Raw genomic sequence first — 22656 nt, 5'->3', positions numbered from 1 at the left:
TGTGGAGCTTGTGATTTGTGATACATCATATATAGCCATGTAGCCCTACTATAGTCATCAACTATAGTAAGCATATAGCTGCAGTTGTTAATGGAGTATTACCTATATGGCCCCCAAACATCAACCTGAATGAGAACAAATATTTTCTGAAATTGAGATTTACTAAGATAAAAGGGTAGCCTATGCTGCTTGGCCAAGGAACAGGTTTGACAATCTTTAATGCATTGTACATTCTATTTACAATAAGGCAAATGTAACATAACATCTTGACTAGCATGTCCTAGCCTATTGTGGCTGAGATTTCCATTATCTACAACCTGTCTTTTAGCCTTTTCCTTATTGTGAGGTATTGCATAAGTCTGGAGAATTCCTATGTGTTCAGTCTTTTCCTCCGTCTTGTGTCTTTGGTCAAGAAGGTATAGCTTTCCTCTTTGTCTACCTACTGCAATGACTTTCCTAGTCACAAGGTCCTGCACAAGACACTGTTCTTTAAGGAATACAATACTAAAAAGGCCTGAAGCACAAAGTTTACTAACAGATAAAAGGTTGTAGTTAAAACTGGGAACATATAAAACATCTTCAAGTATGATATGCTGAGAGATGTCAATATTACCAGCATGTTCAACTTCACATGAGGAACCATCAGGTAATTTGATAAAACTCTTGTTTTTCAATGGTTGTAAAGATTTAAAAAGATTTCGATTCATGCACATATGTGTTCACCACTATCTATAATCCAAGAGCAATTATCAATGGTATTGAAATTATTAAGGGAGAATGAATTACCTGCAAAATTCTCATAATCCACCAAGTTGGAAAGATCTTGGCTTAGTTCTTGATTTTGAAGTGCTTTCTTGAGCTCTTTTCTGATGATTTCAGATATGCTATTTTCATCAAGAACAGTATGACAGCTCATTTCTCCCTTTTCTCCTTGCGTATTCAAGGCTCTATTTATGGGTTGTTTACCATTTTTCTTTCTCTGTTCGATTAGATCCTTATACCAATCTGGGAATCCTTTTAATTCAAAACAATTATCCTTGATATGATCATTTTTCTTGCAATTATCACAGTACATTTGTTTCTTATCAGCAAAAGATTTTCTTTTCATGAATCCCTGTTTTCTTGAGTCTTGTATTTGTATTGTCATAATTTCCTCTCTATCCAAACCTTGAACTGCAGAATTAAGCTGTCTTTGTTTTTCTACTCTAGCAATCATGGAATAGGCTTTACCAATGGAGGGTAAAGGATCCATCAAGAGTATCTGGTTAAGCACATGATCATAGGCGTCACTGAGGTCAACCAAGAACTATATCAATTGTGTTGAAACCATCTTTTCTACTATTTTCTTTCCAACTCCACAACTACAAGGAGGTAATGGATCTAAAGCTGCAAGTTTATCCCACAGCCTCTTTAAGTTGGTGTACTAGACAACTGCTGAATTGTTGTTTTGTGACATGGACCCTACTTCTCTCTAAATTTGATAGAGTAGGGGTCCATTACTTTCTATAGACTCAAGTTCGAGCCATAGATCTCTTGCAGATATTGTGTATAAAAAGGCCTCAACAATATTTTTTGATATAGAGTTCAGAATCCATATAATCACCATACTTACAGTCTGTCTTTTGCCATTGCTCAATCTCAGCATTTCCTGAGTGGGTTTTGGACAAGTACCATCGATGAAACCCACCTTTTGTCTAGCCCCTAGTGTAAATATCATAGATCTTGCCCAAGAAAGATAATTGCTGCCGTCTAAAGGGGCGGATACACATCCTAATGTTGAATTTTCTGCACTCTAAAGTTTCAACATATCTATTATCTGCTGTGTCTTTGAATCGTCCATCTTGACTGTTTCAATCTTCTTATTAGTCATGATGTTGTGAAGTTTTGGTGAATGAACGAATATATGGGATCTTTATTGCTCTGGTACCATGTTGGAACTAGAGCGCAGGGAAGCAGTAAGCGTGGGCAAAGGAAGAAGAGAAATTCATGGTGCAATTTCTTGATAAATCAGAAGTAATTCAAAATTGATTAATGAGCAGCTTTACAGAGTCTGTATATATAGGCAGAGAATAACAGACTGCCAAGAACAAGAAAATAAAGAAGAAGAAAGAAGAGGAAAGTGGCCAACGGATAAGTAAAAACGCATTACATAAAACATGCTTTTATAAGTAAAAAAAGCTAAGCTAAAAAAAACGACCACTGTTCATTATCTTCAGTCCTTCAGCATTCTGCAACCTTTCTCCATTACTCTGCAACATTGGCCTTCTTCTAAGTCTTCAGATTGAAAGTTAACAGAAATTTTGTCTAAATCTACTCTTAAGGATGTGAATCTCTCGTATCATTCACCCATCTCTCATCATAGAACACCGAGCTATTTTCCAAAATTGTTCTCATCTTAAACCTATCAAGGTAACTTAAATGATGTGAGACGATAGGAACTAACTTTTATTGATAGAGACAAATAATGAAACTGTAAAGAAAATTTATATTACAACTTAGAGCTTTACAAGAGAGCTTGTGAGGTAGATGATTAGTAGAAAGCACTCTTTATACAACTTCCCCACCTCAATGGATTGTTGAGATCCATTTTATCTAACAAATATGATTATATTCTAAATTTCTCTACACCTTTAAAAGCTTATGCACAAATCTACTGAGGCTTCTAGAAGTTTATGGAAGACTCTTTTAATTTTGCATATTCTACTAAAACCTTCTAGAAAGTTCTAAAAGCTTTTCTTGATTGGCACTATAACTAATACAAGAAGAGGGAAAGCTAAATGTTAGTAACTCTTGGGTAATGTTAATCACGAATTTTATAAACACTACAAAAAAATATTTTATTGGATTGATTTTTGTAACGGCCAACTTATAATTTTGCAACCGCTATTTAATATTTGAAATGGCTTGTGTAAAGGACAAACGTCCACAGCATTGCAAATTACTTGTAATGGCTCTTCTTGTGGCCATTACAAATTGTAATGGGGTTTACACTGGCCCGGTAAGCCGTTATATACTTGAGCAATTGGAAAAAATAAGTTTGGAGTAATTTTTGAAACAATCAATATGAATTTGATAAATATATTGTTAGAACGGCCATTGTTACACATATAATTATAAAAGTATATTCATGTTGGAACGGTCGTTTGAATTCTATTTATAACAATATTGCCTAATATAGTAACAATTTTTGTAGCTCTTTTTTGTAATAATCTTTTCAGCACATGTTGCAATGATTTTTGTGTCTCCTGTTGTGAATGTTGATTTTAGCTTTATGTTGATTTTTGTTCCTATTTTAGTAATAGTTTTTTAAACGATTCGGTAAAAATTACTAACACTCTTTTGTACGGTCTTTGGAATGACTTTTGTGGTATTGCATTAATGATCTCTATTCCAAACACCGTTACAACAACAGTTACAAATTCAATATATTTTTTATATTATTTATTTGTATTTAATTTATTGTAGTATTCATTTTTGTAGTAATGATTTGTTGAAATTTTTATTATAAATATATAGTTGAATTTGTTAAATGTGAAATATTATACAAAAACATATAACATAAAAATAAAATTAAAAAAATTAAAATATTTTCTAAACATTGTATTTATATTATAAAAAAATCATAATCTAAATTGGTCTCCTTGTCGGCAGCGTCTGCATCGTCCTCGTCCTCGTCCCTGTCGCCGGGTGTTGGGGGTTTAGCTCGAGGCTGGGATGGTTGGGGCGATAGACCATCGGGCCAGGTGGTCGCCCAACGCTCCCGCCTCCAGCCTCATGACCAGATCATCAAGGTCAGGGTGTTGTGCTTGTAGTGGCAAGGAGGATGGAGCAGTAAACGAGCTGTGTTGTGATGGTCCAACAATCGTGTGGTGGGCCTCGAAGCCGAGACTGAATACATGACTTCTCTTCCAGACTCTCTCTACTAACAACCAAAATTATTGCTCGGTCAGGGCTACCAAGCCTTGAGAGGATGATAGAGGATCTTGATCATTGTGTGGCTGGGTATGTCGTTCCTCCATCATCCTCAGAAATAGATCTTGCAAACAGATTAGTTGATTACAATTCAAAATTTAAATTTAAAAATTAAATTTTAATATACTTAACACGACCTGCGCTGCCCTCGGGCCTCTTCGTTGGTTGTCTTCCTTCTTTTTGTAGCACTTCTCAAACTGACAAAAAAAATACATTCGATGAAGTTTTGAACTTATTGTTAGAAATGGTAACTAGAAAGCCAATTGGATTGGCGTCTTTGGGAACATTAACAATCTTTATGAATTTTATGTTCACTTGATAAATGTAGTAAGGATTCATCTATGGCGGCTTTGGGAACATTAACAATCTTTATGTTTTAACATCACAAAAAATGCCCACAGACCAATTGAATAACCAAAAGTAGTTAGGCTGCTTATTGGATGGCAACTATGAAACTAACTTCTGAGGGTTTGTCTGAAATGTTCCAAGTTGAGGATCCCGAAACCAGACATTTAGAGTCCTACAAAGACTTGCACTAAGTATTGCATTCATTGGGGGAGTGCCGTGTTTCATCAGTGGCAGAATGGGATGTATATGAAATTTTAGTGGATTAGTTGACAAGATTGTTAAGTGATTGAACTGACTCGCTGGAATCTTCATATGGAAGCATTGGAGGCTTGGTCGGTATGACTTGAATTCCTGGCTCCAATAGTACAGGATTAGTCCTTGAAATTGAAAAATCATGGCAGTCGCATTCTTATGATGGCTATATCTTGGATCTGGCAAGAGATGACTGTATCTTCGATGTAGTCATTATAAACATTTTGTAGTATAGTCGGATTATATATAGGACGGTGGATTTCAAGATAGAATTTATCCCCTATCAGTATATGATGGATATATCTCCTATGCGTTCTGAGATGGCTTAGACTGTCTAAGTCTATGGCTATAGCGATTGGTCAAATAGGAAATGGTTTCCTTTGTCGATCAATAGAGTAAACACATCTCAAGTACTCAGGATAGTTGCTTGGTCCAGGATGGGAATTGACGCCCAATTCCATGCTCTAGACTAAGGCCGGGGATAGTCGACGGAAGGACCATACCTATATGGGACTCGAGAACCTATATGTTCACGCCATCATTCACCTAGTCTCTAGTGCCATGGACCATTGCTAGACGACCACCCATGGGAACGAGTGTTTCTGATTAATGTTTAATTGAAAATAATTAATTAAATTAAATTAAATTAATTATTTGTGATGGATACAATTTTCAAGTCTAGTTGAGGGTGAACTTAAAGAGTCACACACAAATCACTATGGAATTTGTGGAATTAATTTAGAATTAATTCGAAAAGAAACAAATTAATTTAATTGGATTAAATTAATTTTAGGAGAATATAAATAATTGGATCATTTATTTAATAATGTATTTAATGAATGACTCACGAATTAATTAATTGGATTAATTAATTTTGAGCTTAACACCTTTAAATTAATTGGATTACTTTATTAGGTTTGGCTTAATTAATTGATTGGATCAATTAATTAGCGTTTAGGCTTAGATTTATTTACTTGGATAAATGAATCTTTAAACTTAGTTGGGCTAAAATTAATTTAATTAATTATTGTCCAATGGACTTTGGTTGGACTTAATTTAATTTGATTAAATCAAGCCCGGTCTATACTAAAAGTTCAAGCCCATTTGAGGGAGGTCAAAGCAAGTTAAGAAGGACTTAAAACTCCTCACCATGATGAAGATAATGGAGTGTTTATTTCATCATGGTTGAATGTTATATGCATGTGTGTGTACAGGTTGCCTTAGAGGCAAACTTGGTAGTTATTGAATTTTGAATTCAATTGTATGTAATGTACAAAACTACACAGATATCATGTATAACCAGCAACTGAGACACGGAATTTGCTCTCTTTTTTCTCCAAAAATGTTCTCCTTTCTGTTTTACATTGAATTGGATTCAAGTTAGAACATAAAACAGTCTAAAAGTACTAAACAATAGCGTTAGTTTGGAGTTGTTTTTCTTCTTGTTCTTTGTTCTATCTAGTAATAGAAAAAGAACTATATCTCTTCCTCTGTGTGGTTTGGAAAAATTAGAGGGGTTCCTATTTGGATCCTAAAGTGAAAGAATGGTAGAACGTAAAGGGAACAATGCATGTTGTTGCTCAACTATAGAAACAAAAAGGTAATTTCATTTTTGTTCTATGTTTTTTAGTTTCATCCTGTAGGCACTTGTCTAGCATTTTATATGTTGATTATTATGCTTTTGAAAGGGAACACCCCTTGGAACCGTTTTAATTATTTTTTTATTTCATGCTTCCGTCGCATTTTCTGGCCATACCAATTCTTTCAGTGGTATCAGAGCCCGATTCGGTTTTGTGACTTTAGGATTAACATGTTATTATGTGTTGAGCATGAACAATGTGTTTAATTTGCTTTTGGAAAGCATGTTCAATGGCTTTGAGCATGGTTATGTATTTACAAAATATGTATTAATTTTAATTTTAAATTATGGATATCTATTCATTTTTGAAAATTGGATTGTTTGTAAAAGCATGATTTTATTTCAGTTTTTAATTATAGAAATTCACAAAAAAAAAATTATAAACGGAGTTGTATGGCCGTTGCTGCGCTACTGTCTGCGCGCGTGCGGTAAGCAGAGGCGCTTGTGTGCACGAGCGCGGCCGGCCGCCTGGTGTTCTGAACGGCTAGCCGTTCTGTGCTCTTTTTTCTGGAAAATTGGATTTTCCTAATTTCTGCAATTTTTTCTGAAATTATGAATCTAGTCACATATCCTCATCTCCTGCTCCTTCATCAGGGTATAGACCGTTTTATGCATACCGTTCGATCTCTGTTTGTCCACCTCAAGCCCTGGTAGATTACATATGATCTTCAAGTTTTTTCCGTGTATTAAAATTGTTCTTCGTTTTCCTTTTATATCCATCACAGTATTGAATATATTATCAAAAAAATTTCCTCAACGTGCATGACACCAAGGTTGTGTCGAATTAGATGCAATGTCCATCCCAGAAGATGCTTTTCTTTATCCACTTATGGTCATTTCCATAGCCTGAAGGGAGTATCAATGGTTGTTTAACTGCACAACTGAAGTCTGCAACCCAATCACTCATCTGCTCTCCTATCAGCCTCGAATATGCAACCTTATATTCCACTCGATTCTTTGTGAAGGCTTTCTTGTTCCTTCAGTAGGGATGGTCCTTAGGGAGAAGCTGTTTGTGGCCGTAAAAGTTGTGACGTCCATAAAATTTTTCACATAATTGGGAGACTAATTGGAAATTATTAGAAATTTAAATTTAATTAGTAAATAAATTATAGGTTAAATTTGGGAGAAAATAAAACTTGAACGGATTAAATTGGAGTTCGTTATAATACTTGGAGATAAATTATATTAATTAAGAAAATAAAAAATGACGTAATGAGTATTTTAAGAAAAATTTAAATTAAATTAAAAAAAAAGAAGAAAGAAAGAGAAAAGAAAAAGAAAAAAGAAAGGAAAATGAATTGGAGGAGGGGTGGGCCATCACCCACCGCCCCACCCTCATGATAAACATATATATATATATATATATATATACTCTCAAACCTTCTCAATACAAGAAGCAATTTCCCTTTTCTTCTTCGGTTGGCACGCAGCGAGGTAAGATTTGTATTTTAATTTTTAGGCAAAATTTCACTTTTGGTCCCACTAAAGAGGGCCATTCTCACTTTTGGTCCCCGGCTTTAGGTGCTCAACACTTGTAGTCCCAAAATCCTAATTTTTTAACACTTTTAGTCCCGCGCTGTTAAAAACTGATGGAAACGGCACGTGACACGTCACGTGACACGTCACGTGCCGTTAGTCAGCTAGTATGGTCCATGTTGGTCAACTGCAAAATATCACTTTTGGTCCCCCTAGATAGCGTTATTCTCACTTTTGGTCCCACGCTTTACGTGTTCAACACTTGTAGTCCCAAAACCCTAGGGCCCGTTTGGTTGTGTTTTCATTTTTATTTTCAATTTCCAACATTTGGAAATAGGTAGAAATGCTTTATATAATGATGATGATGATGGTTGAACAATTCTAATTATTATTTTATTAGATATATAATGAGATTAAAAAGTTTAATCAATAATTACGATATTTTATAATTTGGGCACCTGATTCATACGAAATTTAAATATATACAAGATTGTGTCTATTAAATCATATCAGACAATATGATTTAAAATCACATGGCCTGATTGAACGATACACCGTCTTGAATGATTACTCTTATGTTTCGATATCAGATGGTTTGGGTGTGTTTTTAGCATCTTGTTTACTTTTTTTTCTTGGGTTTGGGTGTGTTTTCAGGGGACAATGATTTGTTTATTTCTTGTTATTGTTGTTTGGTTTTGTAAAAGAGTTGTAATGTTGTATGGAAGACCATTATCGATTAGCAAAATTTCTAAAAAATTTTGTATGTAATGTTGTAAAATTCCTCTCATTTTGCCTTCTTAGCTATTTTCTTCTTCTTCTTTTTAGTAGCATCCAATGCTGCACTTAAGTTTGTCATTGTGACAAAATTCTTTCCTCCTTTTGTGAGACAAGAGACTCCACTAACAGAAAATTGGTTCACTTTTGAGCATTGTGTAAAGTTGTGGAGCATGTGTTCACTTGTCTACAAAAAGTCAGCTTAATGAGATGAACATGGATTAAGAAAAATGAGCTTAATGAGATGAACATAAAATTTTTTTACCATACCAGTGGTATTTGACTGAGAAGTTGCAAGATTTGGTCCAGAGGATGACTCAATGAACGCAGCTCAAACAAAGAACCCTCTCACACTCAATTTCTTTTTCCTTCCCAGCCTCATTCATGGCGGCTCTTAGGCCTCTCACTCTCTCTGCATTTGCATTCTTCTCACTCTCACTCACTCTGCTTCAGATGTTGAGTTGCTTTTGATGAAGATTAAGCTTTCACTGCAAGGAACTGCTGAGAACTTGCTGTTGTTGTCCTGGAGTGTCTCAGTCTCACTCTCCATTAGGATTTTGGGAGTACAAGTGTTGAAAACGTAAACCGTGGGACCAAAAGTGAGAATGACCCTATCTAGTGGGACCAAAAGTGATATTTTGTCGTTGACCAACATGGACCATACCAGCTGACTAACGTCACGTGCCGTTTCCGTCAGTTTTTAACGGCGCGGGACTAAAAGTGTTAAAAAATTAAAATTTTGGGACTACAAGTATTGAGCACCTAAAGCGCGGGACCAAAAGTGAGAATGGCCCTATTTAGTGGGACCAAAAATGAAATTTTGCCTAATTTTTATTAGCTTATATAATTATATTATTTAATTACTCCGTTCATTAAATGTTGTTTATATTGAGCGATGTACTATTTATCCAGAATATTTTATGATTTTGCCTATTAAAATTAGTGTCGAAGTAAATATCATATTTGTTAAAAAAATGATATAGTTGGTTAATTAAATTATTAAATTTGTTAGATTTAATTATTATTATAGCTAATTTACACAATTCTATCGGAATAATTAATCAAATATATAATTCTATGTATTGTTGCTTAATTAAATTATATAGTTACACAATTCTATCGGAATAATTAATCAAATATATAATTCTATGTATTGTTGCTTAATTAAATTATATAGTAATGATAAATCGATAGAAAATTCATAGAAATATTTCGAAAATTATATTTAAGAAATATTATGTTATTAAAGGGGAAAAATGAGATTCTAATGGTAATATAATTTAGGGATGCTATTAAAAATAATAGTTATAAATATATAAGGTGTTTGATTAAATTAATTCTTATAAATTAGTTGATGAATTAAATATATATTTGAGAAGTTTAGAAAATGTAGTTATTTGAAAAAAATGGAACAGAGGTTGAACTTCAATATAAAGGGAATATTAAAGGATTGGTGAAAAATATACGAACATTATATAATATTTTATTTAGAGTTTATAATATTCTAAATATATTGATTATACGTATAATATTCTATTATAGGACGTGACGACAAAGTAGAGGGTTGAGCAATCCCTCGTGAAATCGAAGTATTTGGGGATTTAAGGTAAGTATAGCTAATTGGATTTATATATAGCTATATGTGTAGTATTGTATATATTATATATATCGGTTTCTTAGATGTGATTGTGAACTTAGCTTTATATTTATGTACGTGATTTCGTACATTGATTGTTTATATAAGTAGTTGTGGATTATTTGTTAGATTACCATGATATCGGTGAAATTGTTACTATACGTTATATGATTGTAATGTAGGGACATGTGGGATATGATTATATGATTATTGTATAATTGATTGTTGTATGAAATCAAATTGGTAGTTATTATTAAGGAAGGAATTATTATAAAGAATAAAATGATGATCGTGAATGGAAATAAAATATGGTACTTACCTAGTTGAGAACACAGTAAACGGTTTTATGATAATGTGATTGATGATGTGATGCAAAAAATAAATGAATTAAGCTAGGTACCATGGCGCCTAGGGTACCGCGGTATTCCGGGCAGTGGGGAATATCCTGTGGTGTTAGCTACACAGTGAGAGTGGTGTGGGGATACCATATTTGTTGTGATGTTTAGTGCTGATATTTCTACACACTTGAGTAAGAGAGTGTGGGGATATCACATACAACGGGTATCTTGTGCTATATATGATATGACGATGATATGATGATGGCCGACGAAACCATTAACTGATGTACTCCAACTAGAGTAGGGCCTTTAGTTAATAAACGATAATATCAAATATTATGTCGTGGGTTGATTTACAGTTGTGGTATGTATTACTGCTTATATCTGATGTTGCTATATGACGAATGACTGTTAGTCGATGTGATTGCATGTACGAGAATTGTTACCTGTGTATATATATAGTCTGATTAGCTATACTTATTGAGTAGGCAGCTCATTCATTGCTACGTACTTTTAAGAAAACAAGTCACACCGATTAGCCATATTGGACTTTAAGCCATGCTTTCGTTCTTATTAGGTGGGTCAGACGTGACATCTGAGAGTTTTGGCAGTCTGGTTGTTAAATTTTCTAGTCTTTTATCGGGTTTGTGTTTAAAATTGTGATACTACTTTTCTTGAGGTTATGTATATGAGGACATCTAGTGAGGTATATATATTATTTTGGTAGTATCTATTATCTTTTGTGATATATATATATTACATTGATAAATTAGAATTTATTTTACGGGTTAAAAGGGAATTACTTATCGAATGAGTTCTAAATTAAAGAAATGATGAAATAGTGATAATTAGATGTAGCGAGTAGGGGGTGCTACAAAAGTAGCACACCTTCCTACTGTGTTGAGATGGAATGCCCGTGTGTCATCCATACAAATAGGACAACCCATACAACAGTGGTACTCTATCCAAACGTCATCCCATAAGCGGGTAGGTCTTTCGCGGTCCACATCAACGCCGCCCGCATAATGAATGCCTGGTCATGCATTCGAACACCCACATGCCAGAATTGCAACAGTTGCTCAATCAACAGCTTCAAGTAGACATCGATTTTCGGACTAGAAGAGCCAAAGATCACCATTTTTAGAAACATATACTCAAAACTCATGCACATACCACGGGGGAGATTATACGGTGTAAGTATGACGAGCCAACAAGAATAAGTACGAGCGTATTGCCCGTGCGGTGCCAACCCGTTTGTCCAAAGGCCAACCGAATATCACGCTGCTCTTCTTCAAAATCAGAATACGTTTGGTCAAAATGCCTCCAACCTCTACATCGAATGGATGACATGTGGAGCCTTTCTCTATCTGATGTGTGGCATGCCACGTCATGTGCTCTACAGTTGCACTTGAAGCATACAACCTCTAGAGATTGGGAGTAAGCGGCAGGTACCTAAGAATGGCATATGGAGACTTCTTGCGGCAGGGGTTTTGCTCCCTAATCAGCTTGTACCTAGTGTTTTCATAGAACTTGCAATCATTTTTAAACGCATCAATCTTTTCAATGGGTAAACCCAAATCCCTTATGAATTTCTTCGAACTATAGTAATGTCTTGGCAGGGTATGATCGTAGGGAAATATATATTAACAGCCCACTGGGATATTTGAGCATATGTTCGCTCAAAAAATTACCCTCGGCTTTAATAGTCACCAAACCAACAACCAACGTCAACAGAGATTGCCGCTCTACTACGGCTAGTCAGCAGCGTGCACTACATCGTAAAAATGGTCTGACAATCGTGGCACATAATGATAGAGTCGCCTATCGAATGACGAACTAGGATCGATATTAGTAGGACAGGACCTCGTACCATCATCAGACACAACCTTCATGTCAAGAAGAAAAATAACCTAAGCCTGGCTGCATCAAAAACCATCCTCCACACAATCCATCTGTTGTGACCACTGCAGTGCAAATTACCCTCCTCTTAAGCAGCTGAGGTTTGCTCCTCCTGCACTAGAGGGTCAGTTACAGCATGAAAGTACTGTTGCACCCTGTCATCGCCATACAAAGTTCATTTATATTATTTTGGCATAACTCTCACATACATGAATGATAATTAACATCCTCAGGTGTTTTGAACCTTTCGTTTCTGCACTTCGGACATGGGGACCTAATTTTGTCTCTTTCTATATGTCTACGCTGACACTTGTCCCATTTTACGAAAGTTTTAACACCATCCTCAAACTCTAGCGTAAGACCTACCCTCTTTGAAAAGTTCTTATCATACATTTATCTCCTCAGTTGTCGTAACATGATGATCACTACATATTGATGTGCATATTTATAATTATATATATTTCAACCTATAAATGTATAAATATTACTTTACACTAATAATACATAATATATAAGATCCAAAAAAAATAAAAAAACTAAAATAATTAAACATCAATTTATTTAACAAAAAGTGTTAAGTTTTTTACCTAGTCAACCAACTCAAGAGATCAACAGTACCGGTCCAAATTATGAATTCTAGCTGATCAAGTGTATACGCACGAAAATCAGAAAGAAATTGAGAGAGTGTGAGTTCAAATAATCAATTATAGAATAAATGAAATGAAATAAAAACAACATGCAATACACACATATATAAGCTAAGTTGTACTGATTTGTGGAGCGAAAATATAGCCCTCAAAATATAGCCATTTAAAAAAATAGTTTTTGAATATAGCCATTATACTCATTTGCAGTTAGAAAAGCCTTTGTAACAATGGTAAAGCACAAAGTCCTTCCTATTGTTACAACCTTTGTATCATCCAATTGTAATACGACTTGTAACGGTCTTTTATCCAATGCGTGAAATAGCTTTTCCTTTTTCTCTTGGACCGTTACACAAGGACAAGGCCGTCACAATAATTGTAGTAAATTTGCATCGACCAAAAATTGTTAACGGTTTTTTCCAGGGTCATAAACATTTAACTATTTTGACCGGCTATAGTTACATATTTTGGAACGGTTAACATCCGAAGAAAGGCAGGCCATCCCTCATTTCAGAAGTAATTTCAAAAGTTATTACAACTTGTGATTGTCAGTTATTTATAACGGCTTTACGGATACACATGTGTAGGAGTGGCTTCTGTAACGATTACGGTTGTTACAAACAAATGCAAATCTTATGGACTCAGAAATGACATCATCAAATCTTCTCCATTCCAATCTTGCTACAAAGAATGTGCACAACCGTTTTAAAAAAATCGTTACAGATCCCACTTTCTTTTTTGTGGTGAAAAGAACGCATGAAAAAACTACCATGCACTAATGTTTATTCATTTGCATTTTTTGAGGAAAAAGTATCATTTTAATCCTTTAAGTATGCCTAATTTTGATTTTTGTCAGCAAACCATGCCCATATTTGTTTAGGTCCAACAACTTTTGAAATTGCTTATTTTTAGTCCTCTGACATATTTCTGGACAATTTTACCCCTATGCAACTTTTGAAAGGCAATTTTAGTCCATATGCACTTCACAATTTTTCGCTAATGCTCGGCCGAGATAGTATTAGAGCCTAGGTTTATTGAAGAATATATGATTATATTACATTTGATATTATTTATCCACTAATGGAGGAGACTCTTTGAGGAAAAATGGAACCGAACGAAAGTTCAAGTTACTCTGAAAATAGGGAATATTTTTAAATTTTGAAAATGTAAAGAAGAGAATTTCTTATGGAATTTCTTGACAAGTGTTACAACGGTCCCAAGAGGATTGATCCAATACTTCTCATGCCAGAAGAAGAACAAGAATGGCTGAGAAATTCAGAAGTTCGACAGGTACTATCAGGAAATGCAGTGAGGCGTCTACACTCTACTGAAGTCCAAAATTGAATCCCAGCTAGGAGAAGCGGAACGGGTAAATTCTTACCTAATTTCAGTTCTAAAAATTATGATTAAAGAATTTGACTGGAAAGAACTCGAGATACATCTAAGATCTCCCAAGATCTGAGGGAGATACAAAAGACAGTCCAAAACTATGGACATAGGTTAATTCATATAGGTCAAAAAGTGGAGGAGATCCTTAAGATCTTTCCAGATCTGAAGTCAAAAATAGCAGATCTAAACCAAAGGAAGAACCCTGATATATCAAATTTCAGACAAAAGTGTATCAGGGATTCCCTTGGAGCAGTACCTCTTCTACATCAGAAGGGGAAGGCCACGGAGATTACAAAGCCAAAGTCTAGAAAAGATCTGATTATCGCTTCCATCAAATCTATAAAATAATGGAGGTAACAAGAGCGGATCTATCAGATTTACAAGAATTGGCGGAAACCTTTTCCTAACTCGAGATTGTGGATTTAGTCAATACCCAAACAAGTGTGATCACTCCAGCACTACCACTACCGGAGGGAAGTATATGCTCTAATGATGTTCCGCAGGATCAACCGATGAGAGAACGTGCAGATTTCCACACTAATGCCACTCCAACGTTTCACGGAACCAAACTAAAGAAAAATCCAGGAAAAAAATTCAAAGAAAGTACCTGAAAATACACTTTGGGCGAGGACCATGCTCCAGCTCGTACATCCATACGGCACTATACTTAACCTGGATATTATCGATTTTTCTAACACCAAGAAGTTGATCGCAACTATCAAGATAGCAGCAACTACCCTAGAGCTCGCCAAGGAAAACTTCATAAACTTGTTGAGTTGAGCTTGGAGGGATCTATGAAGATCGGATGGGATAATACCCCAAAAGATACCAAAGCCAACATCCTTCCCGGAGATTTGAGAGGCACGATAGCAGACCGGCTAGGAAGGCTTATCAAGATACACTTCATCGGAGATGGATACTTCGAGGGAAGTAGAGCAGAAAAGCCTAGAGAATATGCACAGGCTCTTTTCAGCCTTGAACTAAGGACTATTTGCGCAGTAGATGAATACATCTATTGGTTTCGCAAGTTTCTTCCAGAGTGGAGTAGCAACGGAAGTAGCAGCTCCAATGTTCTTTGCAAAAATATGCAATCCATGGAGGGAAATGTTGATCCAGTCATACAAAGTACATGAAGGATAACTAGATTCAGTTGCAAGGAGAATGTCTTTCCTTAAAGACAAACTGAAGGATTGATGTTATCAAGCATCCATCCAGAAGAACATGAAAAGACTAAGAGGTAAAATCAAACGAGCTCCTCTCTGTTGTGATAACAATGATTTTCAACTATTATAGGAGAATCAAGCGAGCCAAGGAAAATGAGGACGTAAAATAGTGACTCCTACCCTAGGAGTTGCAGAAGAACCTTTTCCCAACGGAGATCATGGTGGTCCTAGTCGAAAGCTAGAACATACAAATTTGGACAGAAAATAGAACCCACAAGGGCTTTATCCCAAGGATCTAGACAGATGCAAGCAAGATCCATCAGAAGAACCCCTATAAGAAGAACTTTCAGGTGGACCTATACCCGAGCAAATGAAAGTTTCAAAGACTGTAATTGCTAGACTTGCAGAGCAAGAAGACATATATCCCGACTGCCCGGAGAAACGTGGTGAATAACAAATATTTGAAGCCACGGATGACATCTTGGATGCAATCTACTACGGAAATTTGAAGCCACGTTATAAAATCTCATGAAATGTTATTACAGATTTTCTGACGAGGGATGGAGGCATCTAAAGCAAACTCCATCATGCTGGTACTCAGGCACCTCTGAGAAAACCTCGAGGAGCTTGACAGGAAGTCCGGGCAGCTAGCGGTGAATGCCCAACTTTCTGGACAAATCCTAAGAGCTGATCTAGACACAGTCCAGGTCGCAATAAGGAGTTCCTTACTAGAATCCACACGCTATGGAATGAATTAAGAGACCAATTCGGAAGGCATCACTTTCAGGAATGACTCACGAGTTGAGGGAGCATAACCCTAAACATGCTTTTAGAGTACAGGACTCTAGACCTGTAGTATCAGACTCTAGTGAAATGGCAAAAATTGAGTCACAGGAAGTTCAAACTCCTATAGATTCAAGTCAACCCAGCACCTCTAGGGTTAAAGAGGGAGAGATTAATCTTAGGCCAATGACAGACACCTCTAAGGTTATATACTAATGAATTGATATCTTTTTCTGCTTGGCAGGAATATCAGCGCATGTAGGAAAAATTAATTTCTCATAAAGGAGTAAACCCAGGCAAGACCATTATCGAAACATCCGAGAAATATAATAGGGTCTGGATGTTAGAAGGGTCTAAACCAGAAGATGTCCAAGAATGGTATGATTTTGGAGCTCTTGCTTCACTTCATACTATGGCACCAAATTTTTCAAAAATCTCAAAACTTTCGGAATGGATTGTGGGGCGGTCTTCGATTCGTGGCAAAACAACCCCCACCTAAAAAGAGGCGACGTTCTGGAGATAAGTTTCATATCAGTTGCTCTAGAAACAACAGGAAAAGGGTCTCCTCCGGCATTTCATTTCATGAAGTTGCAGAGGCCAGACATGGTGGCTTTCAGTAAAATCAAAGCTGCCTCGGAGAAGCTCCTCTATTATCAGCCATCAGTGAAGATAGCATCTCTGCCAGAAGAGCTTGGGGATTATGGGTCTGTCTCACTGAGATGGACAAAGTTAAGTATCCATTCAAAATCTTCTCCAACAAAGTGAATGGATCGTTCTTGTTAAATTCCATGATAGGAAAAAGCACCAAGTTCGCAGAAAGCTTATTTGAGAAGAAGATAATGTTAACTTGGGAGAATAAGCTGCCGACGATCGAAGTTACAAGGATTAAGACGTGGAACATATTGCATGTTGGGCAATAGCATAACCATTTATGCCCTTGTTGCGAAAAACAAGAGAAGCCCCTGTTCGAGACAAAAAATTGTGTCACACAAAATAAACACGAACCAAACCAGGATAAGAGAAAAAGAAAAAATTTTACACAAAGAAGTATAAATGAAAGAATGTAAAAGATCAAGGATAAGATTGTCGGCAGAAAACGACAAAGGCCAACAGTCAGCAAAGCAAGAAAGCTAGCTGGAAATCACATGGCTGACAAGCTATTATGACCAATAGCTGGAAAAGACGAGGCAATGATAAACACAGTGACGTCATTTGAAAGAGACAAGAGGATGGCGAATGCAATGACATCATCAAAGACAAGTTTGGAGTTCGAGTTTGAAACCCGCGTACGCCTATAAATAAAGATGCAATGAAGCAGATGGGGATCATTATAAAACTTCTCCTACTCTTCGAAGTATTAGAGTTTTGAGTATTTTCAATCTTTTTTAGTGTTTTAATCTTTCATTTTATGGGGGTTTCCCAAACAAGTCAAGTCCTCTATCATATGAGAGGCTAAATAGTTGTCTCCTTCAATGCAGGAATAATATCTATGTAATATTTTCTATATTTTTTCAATAAAAGTAAGACTTCTGTTCAACTTGTTCGTTCAAAATTCTATTAAGTCCCTGTATTGGAATTCCTTTCACTCCCTAAGGTAGGAAACGAAATAGGTCTGTGCTATTTTGTTACTAAAGGAGCCAAGTGCCTGCGAATAATCTACTACGGTAGTGTGATTGGAGGAAGTTCATAAAATCGAGGACTTGGAGAATCCGGAAACAGAGCTGTCAAAATAAGGTACGAATTTATGGGGTCTTAATTTATTTCGGAAGCATGTTGGGCCATTTTTAGAGTATTAAAATGGACTATTAGGCTTTACTACCAAACAAGGGCAAAATGGTCATAAAGTTGGCTGAAGGACCAAATCTAAGCAAAGTGGAAAGATACAGGACCAAAATTAATTGTCAAAGTTAAAGGACCAAAATGATTTTAGGACATAAATATAGGACTATTCGAATCTTTTTCCCTAGTTTTGATGACAAATAATTTTGAAGTCACGTGAAACAAAAAACAAAATAAGTTCCAAATTAAACAACCTGATTGAACAATCATATTTCAAAATGAATGATTGTTGTATATACAGAGAAAGGATGAGTGGTTTATGAGACTTTGATGATTGCTAGTTCTTTTAAGAAATCAGCTAAACTCGTATTTGAGTCGGTGTTAGAGGATACAATACTGCCAAGGAAGAAACACTTGAGAGAAGTATGTGGCAATTTAAATGAACGAAACACTTGGGCTTAAGCTAAGATAATTGTGTTACAAATGGATGAAAGACCGAAAACTAACCACCAGATAACCTACAACTGAATTTGAACGACCTAGCATTTTTAAAGGTCAAAAATGCAAACAACCCTCTTGTGATATCACAAATGATCAAATTATCCCCTTACGAAAAAAACAAATAGCAATTTACCTCCATATATTTCTTAAAGTACAGCAATTGACCTCCCTATTTTTTTTAAAATGAATTAATTGACCTACCTATATAAGGAGGTAAATTGCTTCATTTTAAAATGTATTGGGGAGTAAATTGCTATATTTTTTTTATAAGGGGTAATATGCTCATTTCAATATCACAGGGGGATAAATTGCTATTCACCCATTTTTTAAATATTGATAAGTTGAAAATTAACGGTTGGTGTATTAAAGAATGTATTTTGTAAGATTTTGGGGTAGATTACAGATTACCTTTAATTGTAATTCAAAATGTTTACCTAAGCTCTTATAAGAAAAATAAAATATCAGTTTATCCAAATATATTTTTTAAAAAAAGAGCAAATTATCCCCCTCACCAGAGAGGCAGTACACTCCTTTTTAAAAATACAAAACGTGCAATGGTATTTTAGTTTTTAGAAAAATTTATATGAACATCTCAAATAATGCTGGGAGGGTGGACACTCTAGGTTGGTTTGGAATGAACTATTCCTCCTTTCATAGTTCATCCCAAGGAGTTGTGGAAAAACAAAAACAAAAGTCTAATACTATTTTGTATTTTTAAAAATAATAATTATTTGTTAAATTAAGTACTTATCTAAGCTAAGTGTCAGTTATTATATCTATTTTCTATTAATTTTATATTTATGAATGATTGAACTTTGAGTTTAATATTGTTATCAGTTATTAATGTGCTTCGGTCAAATATTCATACTATTTGTATTGAATGCAAATAAAAAATAAAAATCTTTCTGTTAAAAAATAGTTATTTAGATACATCAAACAATAGGAAGAAGATAATTTTGGTCCTTATACTTAACATTTACGTGGTTTTGATGCTCAAATTTTCAGACTTGACAATTTAGTCCTTAAATTGATAATTTTTTAACAGTTTTAATGCCTGCCAATAGATATTGCATTAGAATCGATGCAAACAACATTGGAGGGTAAGAAACCTCCTTTTCCCATCTTCGACCTTGTCTGCTTCATGAAATTGGTCAAAAATATAAGCTTCTATCATTTTTGTTCAAGTTGAAGGTTTAATATGTTGCAACGTTTTTGGACATTGAGTGAGGGTTTCTTTTTTCAAAAGAAGGGATAATGTGGATTTTTCATAATGGTGGGATGATGAAATGTGTGAGCCATAAAAGATGATAATCCTTGGACAGTTGAGAAGAACAAACAATGAAAATGAAGTCAAAAGCTACAAGGCCAAGTAAGAGGAAGTGGAACTAGAGAAAGAAGATATGAGAAAAAGGATGGAGAAATTAGAGGAATTAATTGCAAGTCACACCTTTAAGCTGAAATTTATGTGTGGACGCCCCTGGAGAAGAAGCTAAGGGAGGCGTCCCCGTCTCTAGTGATTGAAAGACAGGGACCTCCACTATAGGCCTCTCAGGAAGTCCCCCGTAGTGGCTTGCGCATTTTGAGTACCTTCAACAAGGCCTCCAAGACATCTAGTACCAGATTGTAGAGGCCACCGAAGGTGAGAAATAGGGTGTCCCTTCATAGACACAATGATGGCAGACGATCTCCCAACAAATTGTCGTACCACGGCCATTGCTGAATACGATGGCACAACTGACCCATAGGAGCATCTCTCGTGCATAGAAAATGCAACCCTTCTCCACAAGTGCACGGACAGGATCAAATGCCTATTTTCCTCACCACCTTTGTTAGGGTAGCTCAACAATGGTTTCAATAATTGCCCGTAGGTGCAATAAAAAGTTTCCAGGAATTCCGATCTCTATTTTTTCACCAGTTTGCCAATATTCAAAAGCTTCAAAAAATGCAACTTAGTTTCTTTGGTTTTAGACAGAGGAAGAATGAACCTCTGAAGCAGTACCTCCAAAGGTTCAACACAGCCTACCTTGGAGGTGCTCTTTGCTACCCAAGAAGTAAAAACTAGTGCTTTTGCTTAGGGGCTTTTGGAGGAGACTTCTTAAAGTCCTTGGCTAAGAATTTCGTATTCAAGTTTGATACCCTTCTAGCTCGCGCCACAAAAATACGTCAATATGATGGATGCCCAAGCCTTGAAGAGGGAGATCCATGGGGAGAAGAGGAAGGAAACGAAAGAAGAGGCCCCCTCTAAGAAACCGCGAAGTAATTTTTGAGACAAAAAGCCATCATTCAGAAAATGAATGTAGTGTACACCTTGTTGACCGTACCAATCAACCATGCTCTCATGGCGGTGGTAGGAAATTGCTAATCCCAAACTGCGGAAGGATGGCCCTCATCGCCCCAAATCTGACGAATTCTATCATTTCCATAATGATTATAGTTATACCACCGAAGAATGTCGGCACCTCAAGAATGAAATTGAAAGACTTATCCAAAATGTATACTGCAGGAATATATGCATTGGGACAAAACCGGAGGGACAGGACCATATCAGAAGCAGGAAGCTGACAAAAGGAAGCGAAAGTCTCTAGCCTAGAACCCCTCCCCAAGGAATGATCTAGACATGCTCCTCGAAGCATAATCGAGATCAATGACCCCCTTGCACAGGAATCATACGAATGATAGCTGGAGGACCTATTAGGGATGATTCTCACCATGCTAGAAAGTCTCGAGTTAAAAAATTATGTAATATATTTTAACAAATAATTTAATTCATATATTTAATAAATTTAAATAAATAAATAAAAATTTATATACTTTAATAAATTTTAATTTATAATTATATTAATTTAAGACATTTTTAATTAATTATATTTATGAATTTAATTAATTGAATAAATATGAAATACTAGAATGTAATAAACATTATGAAATATTAATTATTAAGGAAAAATATTATATTAATATAAAATATTATTTAATTAAAAAATAAAACCTAATCTAAACCCTCCTCATCAGCAACGTCCATGTCGTCGTGGTTCGAGGCCGGGGGGTCTGAATTTTTAATTAATTATATTATGAATTTAATTAATTGAATAAATATGAAATACTAGAATGTAATAAACATTATGAAATATTAATTATTAAGGAAAAATATTATATTAATATAAAATATTATTTAATTAAAAAATAAAACCTAATCTAAACCCTCCTCATCAGCAACGTCCATGTCGTCGTGGTTCGAGGCCGGGGGGTCTGTCGAGGAGGTGGCCCGCATCTACCTTATCATGGCCATCATCGTTTTCAAGGCGGCGGATGCGGTCCTCGACAATCAATGTAATACTGGACTAGTAAATATCGATACAATGTTGAAAGATAATTTTTTATTTGACAGTGGTAGGTGGCACGAATGGAGTTTAGTTTTGATAAAATATTGGAACTACGTTGCATTGATTTATATATTGTCGTTAATGTTGACTAACGTTAAGTATTTAATATCTTTTTTCATTTCTTATTTATTGCTAAATTTCATATAACAAATGTGAATCTTTTGACATATATATATAGAATAATTTTTTATTTTTTTATTCGATTCACTAAGGATCTCCCACACTCAATTTCATAAAACAAATATGATTAGTTCGGTTGTCTTTAATAGTTTCAACCCATTAAAATAATTAAAGTACCAATCAATTATCGAGATAAAATTTCCCTTAAAGTGTAATCAAAGAGAGCAAAATTATCCTCAAACGATGGAAGTGATGGAATTTGTGTAGGGTGAAGTCAATCTACTTTTTTTAATATAATAGCAACAAAAATAAGCCAGTGTAAACAATATTTCTCTGGTACGAGGGTCCCTCTTTTCTCTATTTTTTCGATAAAGATAATTTCCATTAAGTAAAAAGAAGTACAATAGTACAATACAATTTGTTTAATCTAAGCTGTTTCCTCTACAGGTCAAAGAATCCACCATAAGCGGTAAAGCGCACAGGTGCTAATAGCAGTAGGTAATTCTACACTAGGAATCCTCTGCTGCACATCTCGAACCATCAGCGCACCCACAGTGCGG

At 35.4% G+C, this 22656-nt stretch overlaps 1 protein-coding gene across 1 annotated transcript; it reads right to left on the bottom strand.

Moving 5' to 3' along the window:
• Positions 1-233: 233 nt before the first annotated feature.
• LOC105179992 lies at positions 234-9011 on the bottom strand. Its single transcript, XM_011103651.1, has 3 exons — positions 8905-9011; positions 787-1289; positions 234-514 (listed from the first exon to the last, which is right to left on the bottom strand). Exons 1-3 carry the CDS (start codon positions 9009-9011, stop codon positions 234-236), a joined length of 891 nt encoding a protein of 296 aa, XP_011101953.1.
• Between the last annotated feature and the right edge of the window lie 13645 nt (positions 9012-22656).

The sequence above is a fragment of the Sesamum indicum genome, unplaced genomic scaffold (assembly GCF_000512975.1).
Source record: "Sesamum indicum cultivar Zhongzhi No. 13 unplaced genomic scaffold, S_indicum_v1.0 scaffold00264, whole genome shotgun sequence".
Classification (NCBI taxonomy): Eukaryota; Viridiplantae; Streptophyta; class Magnoliopsida; order Lamiales; family Pedaliaceae; genus Sesamum; species Sesamum indicum.
This window is presented reverse-complemented; position numbering and strand designations above follow the sequence as displayed.